The sequence below is a fragment of the Epinephelus moara genome, chromosome 2 (genome assembly GCF_006386435.1).
Source record: "Epinephelus moara isolate mb chromosome 2, YSFRI_EMoa_1.0, whole genome shotgun sequence".
Taxonomy (NCBI): Eukaryota; Metazoa; Chordata; class Actinopteri; order Perciformes; family Serranidae; genus Epinephelus; species Epinephelus moara.
In genome coordinates this window covers 30,261,128-30,283,031 of record NC_065507.1, presented here as the reverse complement: position 1 = coordinate 30,283,031, position 21,904 = coordinate 30,261,128, and the positions used below count along the sequence as shown (strand labels likewise).

At 39.2% G+C, this 21,904-nt stretch overlaps 2 protein-coding genes across 8 annotated transcripts; both read left to right on the top strand.

The window, feature by feature from the left end:
* Positions 1-5,681: 5,681 nt before the first annotated feature.
* On the top strand, positions 5,682-11,936 carry LOC126408092 (arfaptin-2-like). Of its 7 annotated transcripts, none has more exons than XM_050073472.1 (10): positions 5,682-6,007; positions 6,202-6,310; positions 7,019-7,127; positions 7,431-7,493; positions 8,057-8,143; positions 8,285-8,388; positions 8,780-9,001; positions 9,086-9,243; positions 9,346-9,520; positions 10,534-11,936. In XM_050073472.1, the coding sequence occupies exons 2-10, from the start codon at positions 6,212-6,214 to the stop codon at positions 10,687-10,689; spliced, it is 1,173 nt and encodes a 390-aa protein (XP_049929429.1). In that variant the 5' UTR covers positions 5,682-6,007; positions 6,202-6,211; the 3' UTR covers positions 10,690-11,936. The 7 variants fall into 7 exon arrangements, with proteins under 7 accessions (XP_049929429.1, XP_049929422.1, XP_049929444.1 ...); XM_050073465.1 differs by having other exon boundaries at positions 5,682-6,086; XM_050073487.1 differs by lacking the exon at positions 6,202-6,310.
* A 2,080-nt stretch (positions 11,937-14,016) lies between these two features.
* LOC126408734 (FH2 domain-containing protein 1-like) lies at positions 14,017-20,884 on the top strand. Its single transcript, XM_050074386.1, has 12 exons — positions 14,017-14,210; positions 14,723-15,278; positions 16,151-16,212; positions 16,923-17,025; positions 17,143-17,228; positions 17,316-17,416; positions 17,529-17,599; positions 17,690-17,797; positions 17,918-17,988; positions 18,071-18,188; positions 18,281-18,445; positions 18,532-20,884. Exons 2-12 carry the CDS (start codon positions 14,913-14,915, stop codon positions 19,816-19,818), a joined length of 2,538 nt encoding a protein of 845 aa, XP_049930343.1. The 5' UTR covers positions 14,017-14,210; positions 14,723-14,912; the 3' UTR covers positions 19,819-20,884.
* Positions 20,885-21,904: the final 1,020 nt, after the last annotated feature.

Here is a 21,904-nt window from a genome sequence, read left to right as displayed (position 1 = left end):
TATATTCATGGATAAGATATCAACACTCACCTGAGGTCTATAAGGCATCCAAATTAGTATGACACATTTTAACATCACTGCGTGTTTATCTACAGAGTCAGTACAGCATAAACTGTGTAAGTGAAGGATCATAATCATACCCAAATAGAAAACCTAAAAAGCTTGAGGTTGAGCGATGCTTTAGTTTGAGGAAAGTTGTGTATCTGAAGCCCCTTTCAGACAAGCACTGCAGACCTGAAATTATCTAGAAATTACCCTGGGGAGCTTTACGTAAGACCGCAACTGTCTGAATCAGTTGGACTGGACCTTCTACCTCGTCAGCTCCCTGGTACAAAGTCTGTGTAATGTCCAATTAAGCCCATCTGTGAATAGAGCAAGTAATTGTCCAGAGAATTCACAGCAAGTGAGGAGGTGTAATGATGATGTTTATCATGTGGCTTGTGCAAAACTGGAATAAAAACGAGGGTGAAGAAGAAAGGTCATTTACATGAAAATGTCTAACTGGAGAGATGGCAAGAGAAAGGAACTTTAGACAGTAGGGGCCGAAGCCGAAATCTTCAAACAAATTCAAGGAATGGCAAGTGATCTGTTGTTTATGACTAAATTACGAACCAGCTACGTGACCATAGTGTAATCCGCATCATGTCCTACCTCCTGCACACTCTACCCAGGAACCACCCTTTGTCTAAACCAAATAGAGCACTGGTTTAGTTCCAATGTTCCAATGAGTGAAGGTAAGTAGGTTCAAGCGCCTTTCAAGCTACCCTGCCCCCATCCCACCAAAGTGCTATCTCTTGCACACATAACCTAAGACTGCCCTGTCCACTGACTCTCTGCCACCCATTTAACTGATGTGAAGAACAGTTTTAATTACTCATTGGGGCACTTTGGAATTGTAACATTGGCCTTGATATTTCTAAATAGGACTTAATACAAACATGCTTTAAATATATTTTTTTTAAAGATATTTTTATGGGCATTTTTTGCCTTTAATTGATAGGATAGTGAAGTGTGAAGGGGGGAGTGAGAGAGAGGGAGAGACATGCAGCAAAGGGCCACAGGCTGGAGTTGAACCCAGGCTGCTGTGGCAACAGCCTTGTACATGGGGCGCCTGCTCTACCACTAAGCCACCGACGCCCCACATGCTTTAAATATTAATCTCCATTCTGTGCCCGTATGCTCATAGGCTTTAGATAGTAAACAAAAAAAGAGAATACAGATATACCCCAAGCAGTCATCTGAAGAGGCTTCCAGTACTGTGTACTATGTACCAGACCTGACTGATTTGATGTGAAGCTATTGGAATACTTCTTCCTGGATACAGTCAACTGGAGAAAAAATGCTGGGATGCTCCACTGGTGCATTGGTCAAGTTTTACTGTTATGCTCATAATGTTTATATCATTTGAGTCTATGACATGTAATCTAGGTTTCAGATTATGCAGTATTTCCTTTTCCAAGAAACACCATATTAAATGATGGTAATAAAATCTGTCAAAATAAAAAGTTCTCCTAACAACCCTTAAGTCAATAAATGTCATGGTTACATGTCCACAAATAACCCTGCTTTGTACAGATTTTTATTCAGTAGTTTAATGACTTTAAGACACCCACACTTTCCTTGTATTCCCACAGAATTTTTTTCCACACTTGGTGAAGCTGCATGATTACTTACTGAGCGGCAGCACAATGTATGCAGCAGTCTAAACAAATGTGAACATACAGTATGAGGAGGCATCTGGTAAACCAGAATCTTTTGCCTCATCAGTTGTTATGTTGCAATACAAGTTTCAGATGATTGGCATATCTCAGGAAATGAGCATAGACAGTTATTTTAATTGGCAGGAATCCTTTTGTCATGAAAGGTGGGAGTTATCATGGACATTTTTCTGCATTTGATGGCCATTTGCAGCTTAAATAAAGCCATAATTGACAGAATCTGCAGTGCTTCATGGCTCAAAATGTTCCATTTACATATTCTGATTTCAAGAAATACTTGTATAGCCATTATAACTAATCATCATTATAATAGCTTTTTTAAGTTTTGTGAGCAAGATATATTTATATCATACTACGATACAGTATTATATTTAACATGGAGTTCAAATATCTTCGTATAGCAGTCCTAATTCATGGTTTGAGAAAATGCCTGAAAAAATAAATGAGTTTGCAAAATTGGAGACCTGGAAAACAGAAAATTGCATGACAAAGTGAGTAAACAGTATAAACTAAACAACTGCCCTTTCGTGCATATCCTGACCACAGCCTCTGTGCACCAACCAAAGGTAGCGTTCATGAAAACAAAATTAACAACTGCTTTAACACTTCAGTGAAAATGCCAACAAGCCCTTGTGGGATTTACGATTCTTAAATTGCCCTCTCAGTTTATTTGCGGCCTCTGACTGGTTGTCCCTCTGATTATGCAGGTGAATTTAAGTGGAAACATCAGAGCAACAGTAAAGCCTGTATTTTCTGGAGGGCCATTGCTCTCACGCCATATAGCCAAGGTCGTTGTGCTCACTGACAAAGAGGTGGTTTGTATAGAAGAGAAAATATGTCTTGAAAATAAAAATGACCTTTAACACATAAAAAATATCCTGAAGTTTGTTTTTGTTTGTCTTTTCATGTGTTAAAATATTACTCTCCTCAGTTGTCTGGGACTCAATTTAAATAATAGAAATTCTCTTGACAGCTCTTTGTTTATTCCTAAATGAAAGGCTTAAAATGAAGAGGATAGTAGAAAAATGGAACAGAGTCTTTATGTCAGCAGGGATACATTTAAAAACACACATGTCAATCAAAATAATGTTTCTTGTCATTAGAAATGTAATTTACCCTTCTAAACCATGCATTATTTCACATAGACCCATATGTGTACTGTTCAAACTTTGTTCAGTGAAGGGAAAGCACATAAATATGTATTGTTCTTGTGTTGTTTTTTCCAGTCATTCTACGATTGCCATTCAAAGCATCTAAGGATCTATTATGTTGATGAATTGTTGTTTCACTCAGAGAGCATTGATTGAACCACCAACTGGGAAAAAGGTTGACAGACTGTTTGAAATAGAACATTAAAGACACTATAAAAAATTACTTCCATATGCTCTATAATGTAAAAATTGAGCACTGTTTGTAATTCCCATGGAGTGAGGATGCAGGCAGCACTGCTTTGCTTTTTTCTTCTGGATCTCTCTGTCTCACTCCAGTACTTTTGTTTGCTGGTGCAGAGCACAGGGGAGTGTGTGAGGATGAATTTACCTCCCAACATCTGGAAGCGTGCTTAATGATCATTAAAAACAAGCTGAACTATTCTCTAAAATGACAGGGGGAGGGGTACACTGTGGTTTGGGTCTCACGCTCCCCTCATGCATACGCTGACTTTGTGACACGCAGTGCAGTCTCAAAGGAGACCCTGCCTAAGACCTTTAAAATTTAATTTGGTCTTGTTCTAAATTTATAGGCGATACTAAATTTACATTCTCCTGTGTGAGAATTTGGTGTCTTAAAATTTATTTCCAAGGGTGAGAGTAGACAGAGTTTGACAACTGTTATAAAACCCCCACCGCTGCTCTTGTTAAAACTGTTGACTGTCATGAAGCTAAGATAATGTGTTGTTTATCCCATTAACATGCTGAAACATGAGAGCATTTGTGATTAAAGTCTGTTTAAACAAGCCCTAGGCATTTAATTGCAGCTTGCAATCCCTTACAATGCTAATAACTAACTGCTGCACATCATATCCTTTACCTCCACTCCAAAACACAATACAACTGGTTTTAAAATTCAAGCCTCAGCAACAGCAAGCTCTTTGGCCCTTGAATAATGTGGAGGTCAAAGGTACTGGAGCTAAAGGATGTTGAGTCAGTCACTCACTTCAAATGGTAAGTCAAAACATACCCATACAATTATTCACTCACCAAACAGGAACCAAAGTACTGTAGCTGGTCAACCACTGAAATACTTAGCTTTGTGATGATGGTAACAGCAACAGCCTCATTACCTTTTTATTTGTGTGACCTCAGTTCCTGCCCTAAAAAGAGTGGCAATAGGCTATAAGCTATATATTGACTGATGAGACTTGTATATGTATTCTAACTTAGTCTGTTGACAGTATCAAATGTAGCTGTATTTGCTCCATATGTGAAGAAATATATGCATTCTTGTACCAGATGAAGTTAGAATAGAGGTTGCTTGGGATTTACCAGTTGGACTGCTGTTCTCAACCAAAGATATTTAGGATCCAGTATGTAGGATTTAGGGGCATCTATCAGCAGAAATGGCAAATAATATTAATAACTACATTTTCATTAGTTTGTAATCACCTGGAAATAGGAATTGTTGTGTTTTTATTACCTTTGAATGAGCCGTTTGCATCTACAGTCAGAGCAGGTCCTCTTCTACAGAGTCCGCCATGTTGTTCTACAGTAGCCCTGAACAGAGAAATCCAACACTGACTCCAAGTAGGGTCATAAAGGTATTCATGGTGTCACACTCATTTGCATATACAAAAAGGAATAGAAGTAGAGCTAAAAAGAGACGTTACAATCCTGCATTCTCTCTTACCTCCTCACACCTGGCCAGCTGCAGTGTGAAGCCTGCGTGCTTGTCAGATTGTTAGTTTTGGAAATCGGCAAACATTTTGCAGACACTATTCAACAACCGGAAAAGTAATTTTCTTTAACTTGTAGGTCAAACTTTAGTTCGTCTACATACCTCTAGATATCTTGTGAATCCGATGAATGAGAATGCTCCAATGTAAACATACTTAGTTATGTTTGTATATGGTAAATACCTTGTCAGATGTAATACTGTATGAATTTTGACAGAAGGATCAAAAACAGAACATATATCATACCAGTCAAATAACCTTTGACGTGTTGATTTGTTGATTAAGGGAAAAACATGACTAACCCGGCTTCATGATTTGCTGTCTTTGATCTTGGGGGTGCAGTAGTCAACTTCAGTAAAGTGCAAAGGCCGGAAAAGAAGGTGGACAGAGATGAAGAAGAAGCAAGAAGGCGAAAAAAGTTCTTTTCAACATTTTAAATGTTTGGAAAATATGTCACTTTCAGGAAGTCAGCACATCAAGGAAAATTAGCCATTTTACTGTAGGAGTACAGTGTGGGTGGGTGTGAGGGGTTGGTTCTCTGTTTAGACCTGGAGTAATTACAGCAAAACTTCTACATTTGGAGAACATGTGCACTCTGCTCGCATCCCTGATTGAAACAAATGAGGCAAATAATTGGAAGTGTGGTGAGTTTACTAGGGTGAAGTCTATCTCCAGGCCTTTCACATCTCAAAACAAACGACTGTATTTATACAGTTTGATTTCAAGAGATATTGCAATCAATGTCGCAGGCAGGACGCAACAGCCTTCAGTCTAATGGTTAGTAATCACAACATTTGAAGGGCCAGCGCCTAAATGGAGTTACTGATGGAGAGTTACTGCATTGTGTGACATATCAGGCTGTCTTTTGACTAGTCAGTGAGATGATAGTGACATCTTCAGGAGCAGGGTAATACTACAGTTTAGGGATAAAGCTACGTCGACACTGTACGACGTGGAAGATGCAGCGGGGGAGGAGGCTTGACGATGATGCTACGTTAACGGTATTATCCTTCACAATAAAAGCATGTATTCACAATGTGGGCTTACAGTCTCTGATTTGGAAAACGACACGCATTGGACAGCATAGATTATCTATTTTACTCGAAGTGCTTTGCTTTTAAAGCCCTGCCATTTGACATGCAATAGAATAAAAATCACGTCAACCTTTATTTCGAAGTGATACTACTAAAGCTGTGAGCTGGCTGGATGCAGGGATTTTCTGTCTGAATTACATGGAAGCAGGCAGATAACGTGAACACTGCTGGAAAATAAACATGGATTTAGCATTAAATGATAATTAAAGACAACGGCGCTTTCCTGTTGAAATTAGTTTGCAAGCAACGGCTTGTTTCTCCCTCGGACGACTGGACCTGGCTCCAAATATCAGATTGCCACAGTGGTGAGGAAGCTAGCTGTCAAGTTGTAGCCAACTAGCCACATCAGCACCGCTGAGATTAGCTAGCCACGTTAGCAACAATGTAAGCAAGCTGTTATTTTGTGTCGATGTGGACCTGAACGCTTTATGATCATTATTTGGTCAAACTGCTTGCACGATACCATCTTTATGTGTCAATGTTTGGTGCTGTCTTGCAGAGATTTAATTATGGCAGACAGTATCATGAGCAAGGCTGCTACCATGGAGATCCCCATTAACAGCAATGGAGATACAGGGAATCTGCCAGAGGATGACAGCCTAGAGCAGGTCAGTTAGTCACATTTTCTCTCACCTCACTGACAGTGTCCTTTTATTAAACCTGTTTTGGCATCTTGTGCTCAACTTGTGCTTCTCTATCATTGTTCACATTATAGCACAGTTTGGGACTGAGGCTGGTTAGGCCAGCAGTTACCTAACCATGCACAGGCCTGTAGCTATGTACAGTAGCTATACACCACTATCACCATCAATACCTGCAACTGACAATGATGTGTTGAGTGCATGGAGAGGGACTAAGTCTGACATTAATTGGAAGCAGTCAATAAAATTCATAGTGCATCATTTTATGTCTCATTAAGGTACTGTGTGACAGGGTTAAGACAGCTGCAGTATCAGTAGTCCTACATGAATAATATGTCTGTTTGCGTGAGAAAAGTGATGCTGGATGCATCATATTGAATAGCAACACAGCAGATAAGCAAATTCTTGATGTGGTCTCAGGTGACAAAATATAACAAATTATTAAATTTGAACAAAAAAAAAATCCTTGTTTGCATTTTTCTTGTTCTTATTTTAATTTTGGAATATCGCAAATTATGCATCTGATTTTCAATAATATAATAATAATTGTTTTGGTTGGAAGTTACTTTAAGTTGTTAATGTGAAAAATGAAGTTGCAGCTTTCTGGGTTCTGTAATAATATTCACTGCATTTTTAAGCACATTAATTATTGATATTTTGTTGTAAATTCATCAGGATTTGCAGCAGGTGATGGTGTCTGGACCCAACCTGAATGAAACCAGCATTGTCTCAGGCGGTTATGGAGGACCTGCAGGGGGCATCATTCCTACCAGCACCATCAAAGGTACTGCGAGAAAACCTGACTGCCATCCCTCACAGGTTTTGCTTTGTTGTTTATTCTTGTTGTTCATGCTGCAAAGACATCATGAATCTATATCCCCTCCCAACAGGCTGCGCAGGCTGCCATGTACTGTGACAGAGACCTGTCAATGTTGTTGCAATCTTTAAGTCACCAAAGAGGTCGATACTTAATGCCTCTTTAAGAAACCATACTGAGAGCTTTTCCTCCTTGTAATTTGATGTGTCACTAGAGAGTTTGCTGACCTCTAGGTTCCTGGTTCACGTTACAAACGTCCGTATCCCATAGGGCCTGCAGTTCGCTTCAACCCTGAGTATCTGGACAGAAGACGAGCCCCTGCACCAGGACCAGGTGGCTGTGTATTCTGACGGTCCTTTCTGTTTTCTAAGTTAACCTTTATATGTTGGTCTGTTTGGCCCCGTGTAAGAGGTTTTGATATTGCCTGACCGATGGATGTATGCAACCTTGCTCGTACCTCTTCAACTCACAGCTTAAGCAACAAGAAATGTTTTGGCAGCTTTCAAAATTAGGGGTGCACTAACCTGATATTACAGGGCTGTCACTTTAAATGTTGTATTGCTGTCTAATAAGAATGTCCTCTTTTGTACTGTAAAATGTACTTTGGATGACTGTTTTGTCATTGCTTGGTAGTTACCTCTCATCCCTTTAAGTCCATTTTCATCTTTTTATAAATCCTTTTCTTCTGCATGACAAAACCTGCATGGCAGATTATTTTAGAACCTCTTTAACTCCAGTTTTATTATATTTCCTGCACCACAGAGCCTAACATTTTTCTTTCAGTCTACATACTCTGCTGTTCAGCTACATATCTCACTGCCAGACTTTTTCGACACATATTTCACTCCATGCTTTTGTCTCATCTTCACTCTTTATCATCACCATGCTCATTTCAGACATTCGCATGAAATCCAGAGGTGTCGGCTTGCCTAAAAGTCAATCTGCAGCCAGTCGACTTGCCCAACACACAGACCTGCATCCAGGTATCACCAGGCTCATCACCATGTCCACGCCATCCTCACTCATTCCCTGACCCATGCAATTTCTGCAAACCTCTGCTTTGTAAACTTTGATAGAATAACATGCCACAGCGTGTACATTGTTCTTGTTGTTTTCTCTGCTAGGGTCATCAAACAATAACACTGGCAGTTCAACTGAAGAAGTTTCTCGAGGTGTGGCAGTGGAGAAATTGGACAGTGTAAAGAAATGGGGCATAAACACATACAAGGTATCATGCATTGTATGTATGTACTTTGTTTCCAAGATTTCCATAAGCTGATAAAATGATATGTTGATTCTATTAATCCCTCTTACAACTGCCTGTATTGAACATAACATTTAAGATACATTTAAAATACATATGAGCAATTTTGTGGTATTGTTTGGTACCAGGCTTATCCATATTGCTTCTGTATCCGGTTTACTAAGAATATTCACTGTATTACCCTATATTATTACTGCTACATGTGTATTTGCTTCACTGAAATGTGATCTTCAGCAGTTTTTTTTAGCAACTTATACCTCAGTTAAATTGACTCCATGTTTTTGTACCACCTTAACCTCATTTAATTTTCCTTATGCTTGGTTTAATCTAATCTCTGTCCATGTCCACTATGCAGTGTACAAAGCAGATGTTCTCAGAGAGGTTTGGCAGAGGTTCAAGAACAGTAGACCTGGAACTGGAAGCTCAGATTGACGTGTTAAGAGAGACCAAGAGCAAGTATGAAAACATCCTAAGATTGGCCACTGCACTCACTACTCATTTTCAAAGCATGGTGCAGACACAACAGGCTTTAGGAGACACATTCACCGACCTCAGCCAGAAGTCCCCAGAGTTGCAGGTAGTGTACAGAATTGTTAAAGCTTTCCATGTGATGTGACGTGCAATTGAAGCTAGCAGGTAAAAGTTATGTGTTCCTTTTCAGGACGAGTTTGGGTATAATGCAGAGACACAAAAGCTGTTGTGTAGGAATGGCGAGGCCCTGCTCGGTGCCATTAACTTCTTTGTGTCCAGTGTCAACACCCTGGTAAACAAAACAATGGAGGATACTCTGTTGACCATTAAGCAGTATGAAAATGCAAGGTAACAAACCCTGATATCCAGCTAAGAAGTTGAGGAATACGATCTGAATTCCTGTGTGGTGAACACCTGTCTGTGACAGCCTGAACTTTTTTTTGCTTGCAGACTTGAGTTTGATGCCTATCGTTCTGATCTGGAGGAGCTGAGTTTGGGCCCTAGGGATGCAGCTGCCATGGTCCGCATTGAGATGGCTCAGCATGACTATCAGATCCACAGAGACAAATATGAAAGGCTGCGTAGTGATGTCACCATCAAGCTTAAATTCCTGGAGGAAAACAAGGTTTGTGGTTTACAATTGTTTTATTTCCTATATCTGCACATTTAAAAAGTAACTCCGTGTCTCTTGAAATCTTGCTTTTTGCTGATCTCCACTGGTTTAACAGTGATGTAGGTGTATTATAGGTTCCCCTGACATCATTGTTTGGAGTGGTTACACGTGCAACAGTGCACACCTTTAAACACACCCAACAGGCATCAGTAATGCTGGGTGTGGTCAGAAGTCAAACAGGCTTGAATCTGTCAACCAGTGAACACTGCTCTTCAGCCAAGTTACTCCTTAAAAAAAACACCAGCTCAGAATTGCTTTTGGACACATTTCTAAATGTGGAAAAAAATCAGCAAGCTGGTAATTTATATTAAGAAGAGATGGAGCATACTGTGATGCATTCCAGTCTGTCATTGCTTTGTCACATCATTGATTTGTGAAATAATGTCTAGTTTACAGTGTTTAGTAAGTCTTGTGTTACTTCTGACTTATTATGTCCTGCAGCAGTGGTGCAGGACCGATTTTCCACATTAGGGCACAAAATGCATCTTCTCCTTTGCTGGTATGCATCTATTGAGGCAGTCCAGGTCAAACTAAAAGAGACAGACAGGCTTCTTTTGCACACAAGCCTATTATTCTGTAAATAATTACAGTAAAGAGAGAGAATGCCTGAGATGTGTGAAATTAAACACCTGTGAGCTACACTGTTTAAGAACAAAACATAATTCTGTCTTATTTTTGGTTTTTGTGCCAAGTTAATGAAAAATAAGACAGATAAAAATCAACATTACTCACTGTTTGTAAGACTTTTCATGTCTCAAATATCTAAATAGCCTGCTGGACACTTGAGAATACATCATGGAGGAATGTAACATGCAAGTTGCTATTGGGTTGATTTCTCAGAAACTAATCTGAGCAGCTACTGCATGTCATCCTAATAGATGTCTATGGGGCTGTACTTTCCTGTAAACACTTGAAACTGTTTTTGTAATGGCAGAATTCCCCTCTTCTGTTTTTTCTTCTTTTAGGTGAAGGTTATGCACAAACAGCTGCTTCTCTTCCACAATGCTATCTCAGCTTACTTTGCTGGCAACCAGGAGCAGTTGGAACAAACTTTGATACAGTTCAATGTAAAGTTAAAGCCCCCAGGATCAGACAAGCCATCCTGGCTGGAGGAGCAGTAAAGAGCGCTCAGGGTTCAGCTGTATAGTGACGAACCAGTCAGAGAAGAACTTGGCATTATGGTTAGATGGACAAGATTGCAGCGCATAAATTATAGGACTGATTTGGCCAGTGATAAAGAAAAACATGAGATATCTCTTTTGTAATGTTTTTCAGTATCATTTATTACATAGATGGAACAACAATTTCAGTTGTATTTAGAATCTTTTTGTTAAGTCACAAAATTACCTTTTGTTACTTTCTTATTCTTTAGGTAGCACAATCATTTACATGAATATCACTTCTTATTTATGTACAGTATAGTCTACTGTTGTGGAAATACCCCTTGGCAGTTTTGCACATGCATTATTTTGTTGTTTTTCAATGTTGTCTAAAGCGTTATCTTATATTTCAGAGTATATTACATTGAAGGAATTCCGCAAATGAGATTAGCAAGTCAGTGGGATAATGTCAAAAATGTTCTGGAATGTCCTCTGAAATTGTACTTATGTTTCTTGAGTATGCATGACTGAACCGTATTCTTTGAATTTAGTTTAAGAGATTTAAATCAGAGACATCAGGATACAGCATAAGTTCTTAAAGTTATCCCACTTTGCTTCTAATACCGCCTTGTGGTATACCTGCCTGATCGGTTTACACTTTACATGCATAAAAGGGATAATATTATATTTTGAATATTGAGATTTTCTCTAACCTAATATCCAACCCATAATTAGTTTGAATCTCCTGAAATTTGGGTAGCTACAGATATGTCCTCCTGCAGCACAGTTACAAGTGTCTCTCTTGTTTACACATGGAAACAAGCCTCAAAAACAGATGTTACACTCAGTAACGTAGAATCAATTTATATATCAGATGCTTTGATGAATACAAACATCTGAACTATCATAAAGAAATCAAAATGCAACACATAGCCAGTGTTTGATTGACTATGTTTTAATAGGAGGCGTGAGTGTGCAATTAAAGACAGCCTTTGAGACTCACTCTTGAAGTCTCAAACAGTGGAAATACTGGATACGTGTGATACAACATGCACTCTAGGTTACAGAACAACTTTCAGTGTCTCTTCAAGGACAGAATGTATGAGTACATTTTTTCTTACTCTGTGTTATTTATTTACCAATCACTTTGTGACACAACATTGTATGTTATGTATATTTCTTTTAAAATCTAGTCCGCTGATTGTCTTTGTCTTGTTCTGCATTTCCAATAAATCTGCTGGATGTTTTGTTTCACTTAATTGTGCCGTGCGTTGAACAGATCTCTGTTTCAGATGAGAAGCTCTCAGATTATGTACAGAAAACTCACAGTATATGTTATTTGTATGGCACCATCAATTATGTACATGATAATTCAAACTGATATATCTCTAACATGCTTTCTATGACTTATTACGAGACTTATTATTTTGTTTCATAATCATCAAATTATACTTTAGTTTTTTGAAAGTGCCGTTCAGTAAGTCTACTTTAGAAAGGCACATGAAACGTTCACTAAACAGTGTTTGTGATCTTGGCAGCAGTTTCTTGTTTATGCTGCTGTTTGAAACATAAATTTCCTTTTTAAGTTCAGCAAATGTCACACACTAAAAGTACTCAGTGAAAGGAAGTTAGAAATGCAGTCTGGAGACCATGGAAATTACAGCTCTGTTCACACAACTAATTTGTTAACTACACCTAACAGTATCAGGAAACATTACAAACTTAGTTCTAGCTGTTGCCCACATACATGTAGTGAGAGCCTTAAAAAGAAACCTCAACTGTAGACATGATGATAAATACCCATGACATCCTGTGGCTTACTGTATGCATTATTTTGTGGTGCCTTTGATTATGTACATAACAATACAGAGAATGAGGCCGCTGGATACATACGAAACTACAGAGTTTTGAGGTATAACACAAGTTTCAGTATCTCCCCTTAAGGACTGAATGTTAGAGTTAGTTCTTATTTTGTAATAGACTGTAGGTCTACTGTTGTAACCTTCATATTCAGTATTGCTAGACTAGTTTTACCTGATGTCATTTCAACAACAGTAGCTTAAACAAGCCGGATGCGTTCTTTGTGTACAGTAGGTGTGTGCAGCACATTAACCCTACCAACATGGCAAAACAGTAACATTAAAATCATAAACATGTTCTTGTGATGATCTCCTTTTCCAGCTCCCCTCCCAATAAATCTGATTCCATCTCAGACACAGAATTGATCCTCCATGCACACCCCTAATCCCTGTATCTTGGTACAGGTGTCTTGGTTTTAAGCTTATCTTTAAATGCCACACAGCTCAGAGTGATCACATGCTTGGTCTGATGATGTTAAGTGAAGAATTTATCCCTTCTTTGCACTCCCGTCAGTCTTCTCTGAATGAAAGTATGCAGCAAAGAATATTAATATTTCTAGAGACTCCCCTGTTAAAATTCACTGTACTTTCATTACTCTTTTTGCAGTAAAAAAAATACATTCCTGGTGAACAAAATGTGGCAGTGGCCTTAATTATATTAACAGTGTTGTTTATGTGGAATGTTTGAGTGTATAAATTATGTTGATGCTTCTTTTAAAAAAAAAAAGGAATGGACAACAGCGAGCTCTATGAAATGCATTACTCTCAAAGGCAAGGAATGATAACATAAGTAAAGTTCAAAATTGCCTGTCCTTGCACTACTTGGCACTGCTGATTTTACAAAATATCTGACTTAAAAATAAGAAACACATTTCTTCCAGACATTTTTTTTAACAGAAAAATAGGATGAAGGATGAAAAATTGTTTCAATTTGTAGCTGTCATGTGGTATGCTGCAGATGAGGAGTCTAGTCAAAGCACTTTATTGAGCTTAAGTATTTGATTGTAAAGAACCACATGGTTTGCATACAAATGTGCATAGGGTAGTGCAGATATCATTCGGCTTATCATTTGTGGAACAGAGTTGAAGTGCTTGCCTCTAATTGACTACACTGCAAACAGTTGAAGGCCAGTCTGCCACCAGGCCATATTTAAACAAATGACATTGTGTGAGCTGGTCAAATGGCTTAATGTTTAACCAGAGTATGTTGTTTTTACTCCTTTATTCACTTGCTAATGTGTTAACAAAATTAGATTAAATAAAAAGGCAATCCAGCTCTACAACTGATTAACAGTGTATTCTTAACAGTAATTTTCTTAAACACCTTCAAGAAATCAATTATCTTTCCCCATCAGTCTGGACGTTAATCGCGCTGGAAGAGTCTACAAATGTAGTGGACTGCGTTCGTAGGTTCATGACAGCTCGACAGAAAACACAGCAGAGCCCCAAACCTCAGCCAACAAGCCACAACTCCCAGAGTTCCCCCTGCTTGGAAGGTGTGGGCTGTAAATTACCTGGGCGTGTCGTTAAAACGCAGGTAGTTTCGACACTCTCGTCTCGCGCTATCCGGGTTATTGACAGTCTCAACTTGGATGGTGAAGTTCCAACAAGACAGCGGAGGACTAAGACAGGAAAAGAGGAACTAATAAGGATAATACGTCAGCAGCTGAATAAAAAACAAAGGTGAGTTTTCTCTCTACTTCCCGATCCTTATGTAATACTAGTGTTAGTACATTACGAAACATTGTAACAAATGGTGATTTTAGTAGTGTATAGATGAAGGTGGATAAAGTTGGCCGGATTCATCAAAACACCAGGGCCTTTATAAGCTACAATTTAGCCTTCATGTCTATCTTTATTCACTTGTTTCTGCCTAATGAGCATCTAGATTGACTGCATTTAACATCCTCAATATCTGTTTATTCATAGTAGCCTACTTCCTAAAGTGCCCATAATAATCCCACAATAATTCTGGTGGATTTGGAGTTACTTCTGCATGATGAGTGTAATGTGTATCATAGATTATTACAATGATTTTCTTAAGTTTTGAGAACCCTTTGAGTCACTAGAGTCGTTTATTTTAGTTACTGTGGAGAAAGTGAATGCTTTATCCATTGCTAAACCCCAATGCTTCCAGTCGTAGTGTACATGAGACTTTTTGTAAATCTGTCCCCACCCTGTTCTGTTTCTTTCAGTCTGAATGCATCATCCTAACTGACAACATTTTGGACAAGTCTCTTCACCACAACAGCTGCAGCAAAATCCAATAAAACATTCAGAACAGTTTATATTTTGCTGCCAATTTATTATAGATTTTACTCCTGCTTGTATGTGTGACTGAGACCATGACTTTGTCCCAAACCTGCTGAAAGCTCCTTGACAAAGATGCAACCGGGAGATCCACCCGCTCCACCACCACCACCACCACCACCACCACCACCTCCGCCTCCACCACCTCCACCTCCACCTCCAGTCCCAGGCCTCCCTCCATCCCTACATGGCCCAGGCCTCTCTGCCAAGGGAGCGCACCGGCGCTCCAAGATGCGCAATTTTAACTGGGAAACCCTTCCCAAACACAGTGTGGTAGGAAAGCACAACATCTGGACAGCAGATAAGACTGATGGGGAATATGAGCTGGACACTGATCACATGGAGGAGCTGTTCAGCCACAAGCAGGACCAGCAACAACTCAAGGCCCAGAATCGGCAGAGTCTGAGGGGCCTGCCATCTACTGCTTCAGGAGGGGTGATGGTGAGTTTTCCAGCCACAGGATACAAGTGTCAAACTTTGCTGAGTCCGTAAAATTTTAACTCCAAGAGTATGTCGCAATACATTGAAATGTTTTCTATTTTTGTTGTGTAATGCTGAGATATGGAGACAGCTTCTTCAGCCTGGATTGACTTTTTTTCCCTCTGCTAAAACCTAAAACCAGTCTGCAGCAAACTCTATTGAATGTGGATATCCTATGTTGACCTCATTCCACGTATGACATAAATCACATGTGACTTTTTGGGAATGGGACTATAGTGATATTTTGAAAACATCACTTTTTAAAAATCTAAATAACCAGTTTATTTGTACAAGCATTACCGGATATAATGTTTGTCTAAGAAGCACTGTGTTTTGATTTAGAATCACTTAATACAAGGGTGGAGTTTAACTATTCTTCATCTCTGTTTGCTAAAGGAAGGTATAATTGTGTCCTCTCACAGCACTATTCTGTATAATAGCATACTTATGCTCTGTATTCCAGCTATTGTGTCTAATAAACAACATTTATTGCCATTAATTGAAAGTCTTAAGCCAAAACACATCTATTCATGACCTTCTCTTATGTTGTTTATTTGACGTTTCCCCAACAAAACTGGGTTAAAATCTGTTACCAAACTCATATTTTGACCTATGTCCCATTTTCCAAGAAAATGCATCGATGATGCAATGGTATCTTTGCCCTGATTGTTCAATACAATCATCTCAAAGAATCCCTAACCTTTGGAATCAACTGTCTGTTTGAAAAGCTGAGGTATCTGTGATACAAAAGACATTGCTGAAGCCAATAGTAAAATTATCTTAGCGACTGACAAGCTGATTATATCCAGGTCTGTGTCTGTTTCCATTCACAGGTTTCCATCCTCAACTCCAAGAGGAGCATGAACATTGGAATTTTCCTAAAGCAATTCAAGCGGTGAGTCAGTGGTAGTACTTCTAAGCTGTAATTGATTTTGCTCAATAATCTCGTCATACTTCCCTGTAAAACAGCACAGGATTAGGTAGACTAGTCTGCAGCATGACTGGATCATACGCACAAACATTTAAAAGCCAACATGTCCTGGCAGGTCTTATCTACGCTGTTCTACTGCTCCAACAGGTTACCTCCCTGGTAACCCTCAGATCAATTGTTGAGAATTATTGTAAATGTATTGCCCAAGGCTGTTTGGCATGTGCAACAGATCCAACAGAGATGGAAAAAATTACCATACTGCTGTTAACAATGTCCTGCAAACTGACAACATTTTCAGCGACAGTAAAACAATATATGTATCAACATATTCATCTAACTACTCAGGGCTTCTGTCTACTGTATTTTCCTCTAAACGTGTTCATGTTTCTTTATTTTTTCAAATATGTATCTTGTATTGATATTCCATCATTATAATGTCCTGTACAGCATGTGTGTTTTTGAGGATTGACATCAGATGTGCTGCTATTTCGCAAAGTTATTTGAGCAGGTAGAGGCTTGTAGGTGACAGTAGCCCAGCTTTTCCAAACATGCCAAAGTGTGGTATCAACATAGACACAGACTGCTCATGAGAAGTCCCAACCCTAAACAAAAACATCAAGGTAATTGGTGCCTAAAGATCTGAACCCTATCTGTCTCTTCGTCTCACTCTACAGGCCTGTAAAAGAAATAATTGAAGAAATTAAATCAGGAAGTAGTCTCGGTTTTGCTTCTGGAAAACTGAGGGAGCTGTGCAAGCTGCTGCCAGATGAATGGGAGGTACTTGTGTCAACTGCTCATACTTTTGTAATGTGTCAAATGTGTTCTTTAAATCTTCAAAACTTGTTACTTGTAATTTGACCTTACTTTTTTGGGGGGCTCTTTTAATGAATGCAGCAGAAGCAGCTGGTCGATTTTAAGGGCGACCACTCCACTCTCCCAGAAGCAGATCTGTTTATGCTAATGCTGGTCAAGATTCCCAGGTGAGCTACCTGACTGTAATTTCATATATTGCAGGTGTTAAATGTCAGTGGTAGTTTACTAATGATGGAAAACCTTGTGTCTGACAGCTATGAGGAGCGTCTCAGCAGTTTGGTGCTCAAAGAGGAATTTTTTCCCCTCATGGATGAAATGAAAGAATTTATTGCCACTATGACAGCAGCTGGAAAAGGTACTGTTTGTTTTCCTGGATTTTATATAAATGAGACTCATAACGATATTGAGCAAAAATAGAATTGCAAACCCGTTTAGACTTAGAATTCACCATGTGTGTCTCCTTTTAGAGCTGTTGGAGTCGGATCATCTCCATTCTGTCATTCGCCTGGTACTGAAGACTGGGAATTACATGAATGCAGTGAGTGTGTAATACGTGATAATGACGTTTTATATTATGTTCCTTTGTGTTTATGCATCTCTGAGTCTCACATTATTTATTTCATTACAGGGTGGCTATGCGGGTAGTGCAGTTGGCTTTCGAATGGCTTCTCTGTTGAAGTTAGCAGACACCAAAGCAAACAAACCTGGAATGAATCTTATGCATTATGTTGTCATGGTAAGTAACTTTTATTACTTTGATCAGATTGCAAAGTAGGGCCAGTTTTTCTGTATCCTAAGATATGTTTCTGAAATGTTTTTTTTTATATATATATACAAACTTTTCTATTCACCACAGCAAGCTCAGAAGGTAGATGTGGAACTGCTTAAATTTACAGATGAACTCAAACACATTGAAGCTGCAGCAAGGTAAACAGTCTTGTTTACAGGCACTCAGCATGTTTTAACCCTCTTTTTATTTACTGCCAATTGATCTTGTTTTTATTCTCAGAATTAATAAAGGCGAAATTGAAGCAGAGTTTGAAAAACAGGTAAAGAAAGTTCAAGATGCCAAAGCAGACATCTTGAAGGAGGAAGATCTAATGGCACAGATGGAGGATTTTCTTAAGGTGAGGAAGCGTTTTGTTGAGGAATTCAGCTCAGTTCGTGTGAATTTCGAGGGGGTTACATGTTCTAATGTTTTGATTTGGGCTCCATTTAGGAGGCTGATGCCTGCTTGGCAGAAATAGAAACAGATCTTCAGGAATTGCAGTCAGTGAGTGACTCTGTGGCAGAGTACTTCTGTGAAAACCCAGACAAGTTCAAACTGGAGGAGTGCTGCTCCATTTTCAACTCCTTCTTTGAGAAGTTTAAGCGGGCCATGCAGGTAAGCCTTTGCGCTGGCATGTTTTCCTTAGCTGAGCTATAAGAAAACACTGCTGCATAAAACATTAACTGTGTGATTTTCTGCAGGAAAACAAGGCTCGAGAGGTGGCAGAGATGCAACGGAGACACAGAGAAAGATTGCAGATTGCTGCTAAGCGCAGGTCCACAGCTACATGCTCCAGTAGAGACAAGGAACTTGATGGAGTTGCATTGCAGTCCATGCTACAGAATCTTCTTACCAATCGTGCCTCTCGGAGGAGAATCGGAACCGGAAGGCCCTCATCCATGTTTGGAAGTCCCACAGGTGGCAGCCCCAACAATGGAAGCCTATCAGAAATTACCTCTCGGGCAAACCTCCCACCTGGTGATGAAAAAAGTGGAGGCCCTATTAGAGTGAAGGACATGGGCAGAAAAGAGTGGAATTCAGCATTTGAACTCACAGAGAACCCTTCACAAAAGAAAGCCCAGTCTAATATCGAGGATAACAAGACAAAAGCTGACATTCCTCATGAAGAAGAGGTGAAAACTTCCAGAAAAGAGGACCTCAGAAATTTTACAAACCCAGCCAATAGGACCACCAGCATTTCTTCCTCCTGTAGATCTTTCTCAGCCACCACTGATGATAGCGAGGAAGATCTACAGGATAATAATGAGGAGGAGGCCCAAAGGTTACGTGAAGCATCCAAAAAAGTTTTGCGCTTTCAGAAGAGCCGTGGCAGTGTCTCATCTGGGGACCATTCTCTGGAAAATGTGAAATCTCCTGGTCCAGTTACCACCTTGCCGCGTCAGCGCACCTTCGATGAAGAGACAGATAGGTATCCTGGAGACCCTACCAATGAGGATTTAATTAGATTTTTGCTCAGTCCTCAGTGCTCCTCAAAATGTAACCTTGGCCGCCGCCATACTCTACCCACCATGGTCTCTAAAACTGAGGAAGAGGAAGATAATCTGTTTGCTAAGCCTCCACTCAGAACTCCTAAATCTGCAGCAAAAGAAAAAGGGACACAGGCAGCAGGGAGTGCTGGACACCATTCCTCAAAACAAGTGTTTGACTTTACTGATGTATCTCACAGCTTTCAAAAATCTGCTTCACAAGACCAGACTTCTCCATCAGCGGAAAAGAAAAGCAAGCCAAATGATTCTATGACCAATGCTTCCGATCGAGGGCTTGGGGAGCAAAATGAAATGGGCAAGGCAATGGAGCCCACAGGCAACCACTTGCAGAAGAATAGTGAAAATGTTCCCCCTAAGAGTACGTGGATTAAGGCTGAAAACCCTGGACTATTTTTTAGCTTTTTAAAACGCCTTGGAGACATGAGCAAACTACAGAGCAGCAAAGAAACTGTCCATAAGAGCACTGATTCTGCTGTATAGGCAGGTCAGGGAAGCACATGTAACTTTAGTGTCACTTGTAATATACTCATCATGGTGATGAGTATATTTTTGTTACATTTGTAAATCAATAATGTGGTTGTGCAGAGATTGAGAGATGGTTCCAGAAAAGTAGTTGGAGAGGGAAAAGTTGAGGAAAAGCTATTTTGTATGTTGTACCACTAGATGGCAGAATATAACAGTAACATTGTAAACTGTTGCACAGAAAACAGGGCTGTTGTTGATCTCCAGGCAATCTGTACATTGTCTGGTGAACAAAAGAAAGATGGGCACACACACTATAAACATTTTTAGTTATTTTTTTTATCTGTTAATAACAATATTACCTTGTCAGTACAGTGTTGTTCTCTTTAGTTTGATAAATGGGTCAATACTTACAGTGTGTGTTCTTTTTCCAGATCAAAATATACAACCTTGCAGAATGTATTGAGAAAGTAAGTGGATGTTGAGTGTGAGCATAAGAGAGCATAAGAGTAAGAGAGCATAGAGAAATCAGATTGTAAGTTAAATCGTGGTTTAATTATTATTTTTGATACTTTAATAACTGGATGCTTGGATTTAGTGCTGTTATTTTTCAGTTTTACAGTCATAAATATCTTTGTCTTTTGCCTCTTTGTTTCCCTCCCCCGCTGCTGTCACAGAATCACATCAAAAATGCTGAAGGTTGAGGATGCTTTCAGGGTCTTACTCAATTCAGCTATTGTTTTGAGCTAAAATGGGTCAGTGTTACAAAGGCTGCTTGTGCCAATACATCTAGGATTTCAAAATGTAAGTTTGATTACTGGCATCTATTAGCAGTCAATTCTAGGGTTACAATAATTAGCTTTTTAGGACTATGTCCAGCTGTCTGACTGAAGTGTTACAATGAGGTAATGTTTGTTTTTGCTCTTATTTAAACACAGCTAGAGTGCTATTTCTTTGCAGTTGAAATTGTACAGAACTAAGATGAATGGTCATCAAAATTACAGAGAAACTAAATCTTAAGTTGTGACATTGTTCCTTGTATCTCTCATCAGTGAGAACAGTAAATAAATTTGTATAAAACCTCGTTTTTTGTGTTAGAGAATCACTGAAAGTAAAAGGTCAAGACAAGTCTCTCCACCTAAGAGTATTCATATTTTTATATTATATATGTATGGTCACAAATAGAAATTCAATCACATATTTGTACAATTCTACAATTGTTTGTAATGTGTGATAAAACAGCATACTCATTAAAAGGTCCCAGGCCATAATTATTTGTATTTTACTACATTTGTTAGAAACATTTTACACCTGCTGTGACACATGCTGTCTATGATTTGATTGCATTGCATTATCTATGTATCTTTCACCCTGTTATTGCAGGATCGGCAGTTATAAATTGCTACAAGCAGCCATGAATATTTTTATTTCGATATTAGCTTATTTAATTAAAAAGAAAAGTAGCCTTAAAATATTTGACATGAAACAATGATTTGTTCTAATGTACAAATGTGTGATGAAATAGTTGGAGAGTTTGCATTCTCCTCATGTTACAAATCATATTATAAGCTATTTTGACTGTATCTGTCTTGGCAGTGAGAGGTACCTGCAGTCTGTATTGTGTGACCTACTCGCTGCTGCTGCTGCTGCTGCTGCTGCTGCCAGACTGCAACAGCCATCTTGACTAAACTACGATGGATGCAGTATCCATGGCAACTCCACGTTGCAGAATAAAACCCAAAGATGACTGTGTTTGCCTCTCACCCCATGCCCCACCCCCAACAAACTCCCTCCCCACTGCATGCACCACCACAGCAGCCTCACACAGTGCATCCACATTACAATACAATGCCAATTTTTTTTAATTCATCCGTTAAGTCATCCTCCATCTCATTAGGCTTTACCTTCAGCATCTATCTACCCATCCCCCACTCCCCTGAAAATAAACCTTCAGAGTGAAAGATCCATTGAGCCTGAGCTAGTTGCTTTGTTCTTCAAATTCCCTGTTCATGTAGTTCTATAAAAATATGTATCTTATATTATTGCATATTCCAATAGACTCATCAAGTGCCCCGATCGCAACCCCCATACCACCACCCCCTGA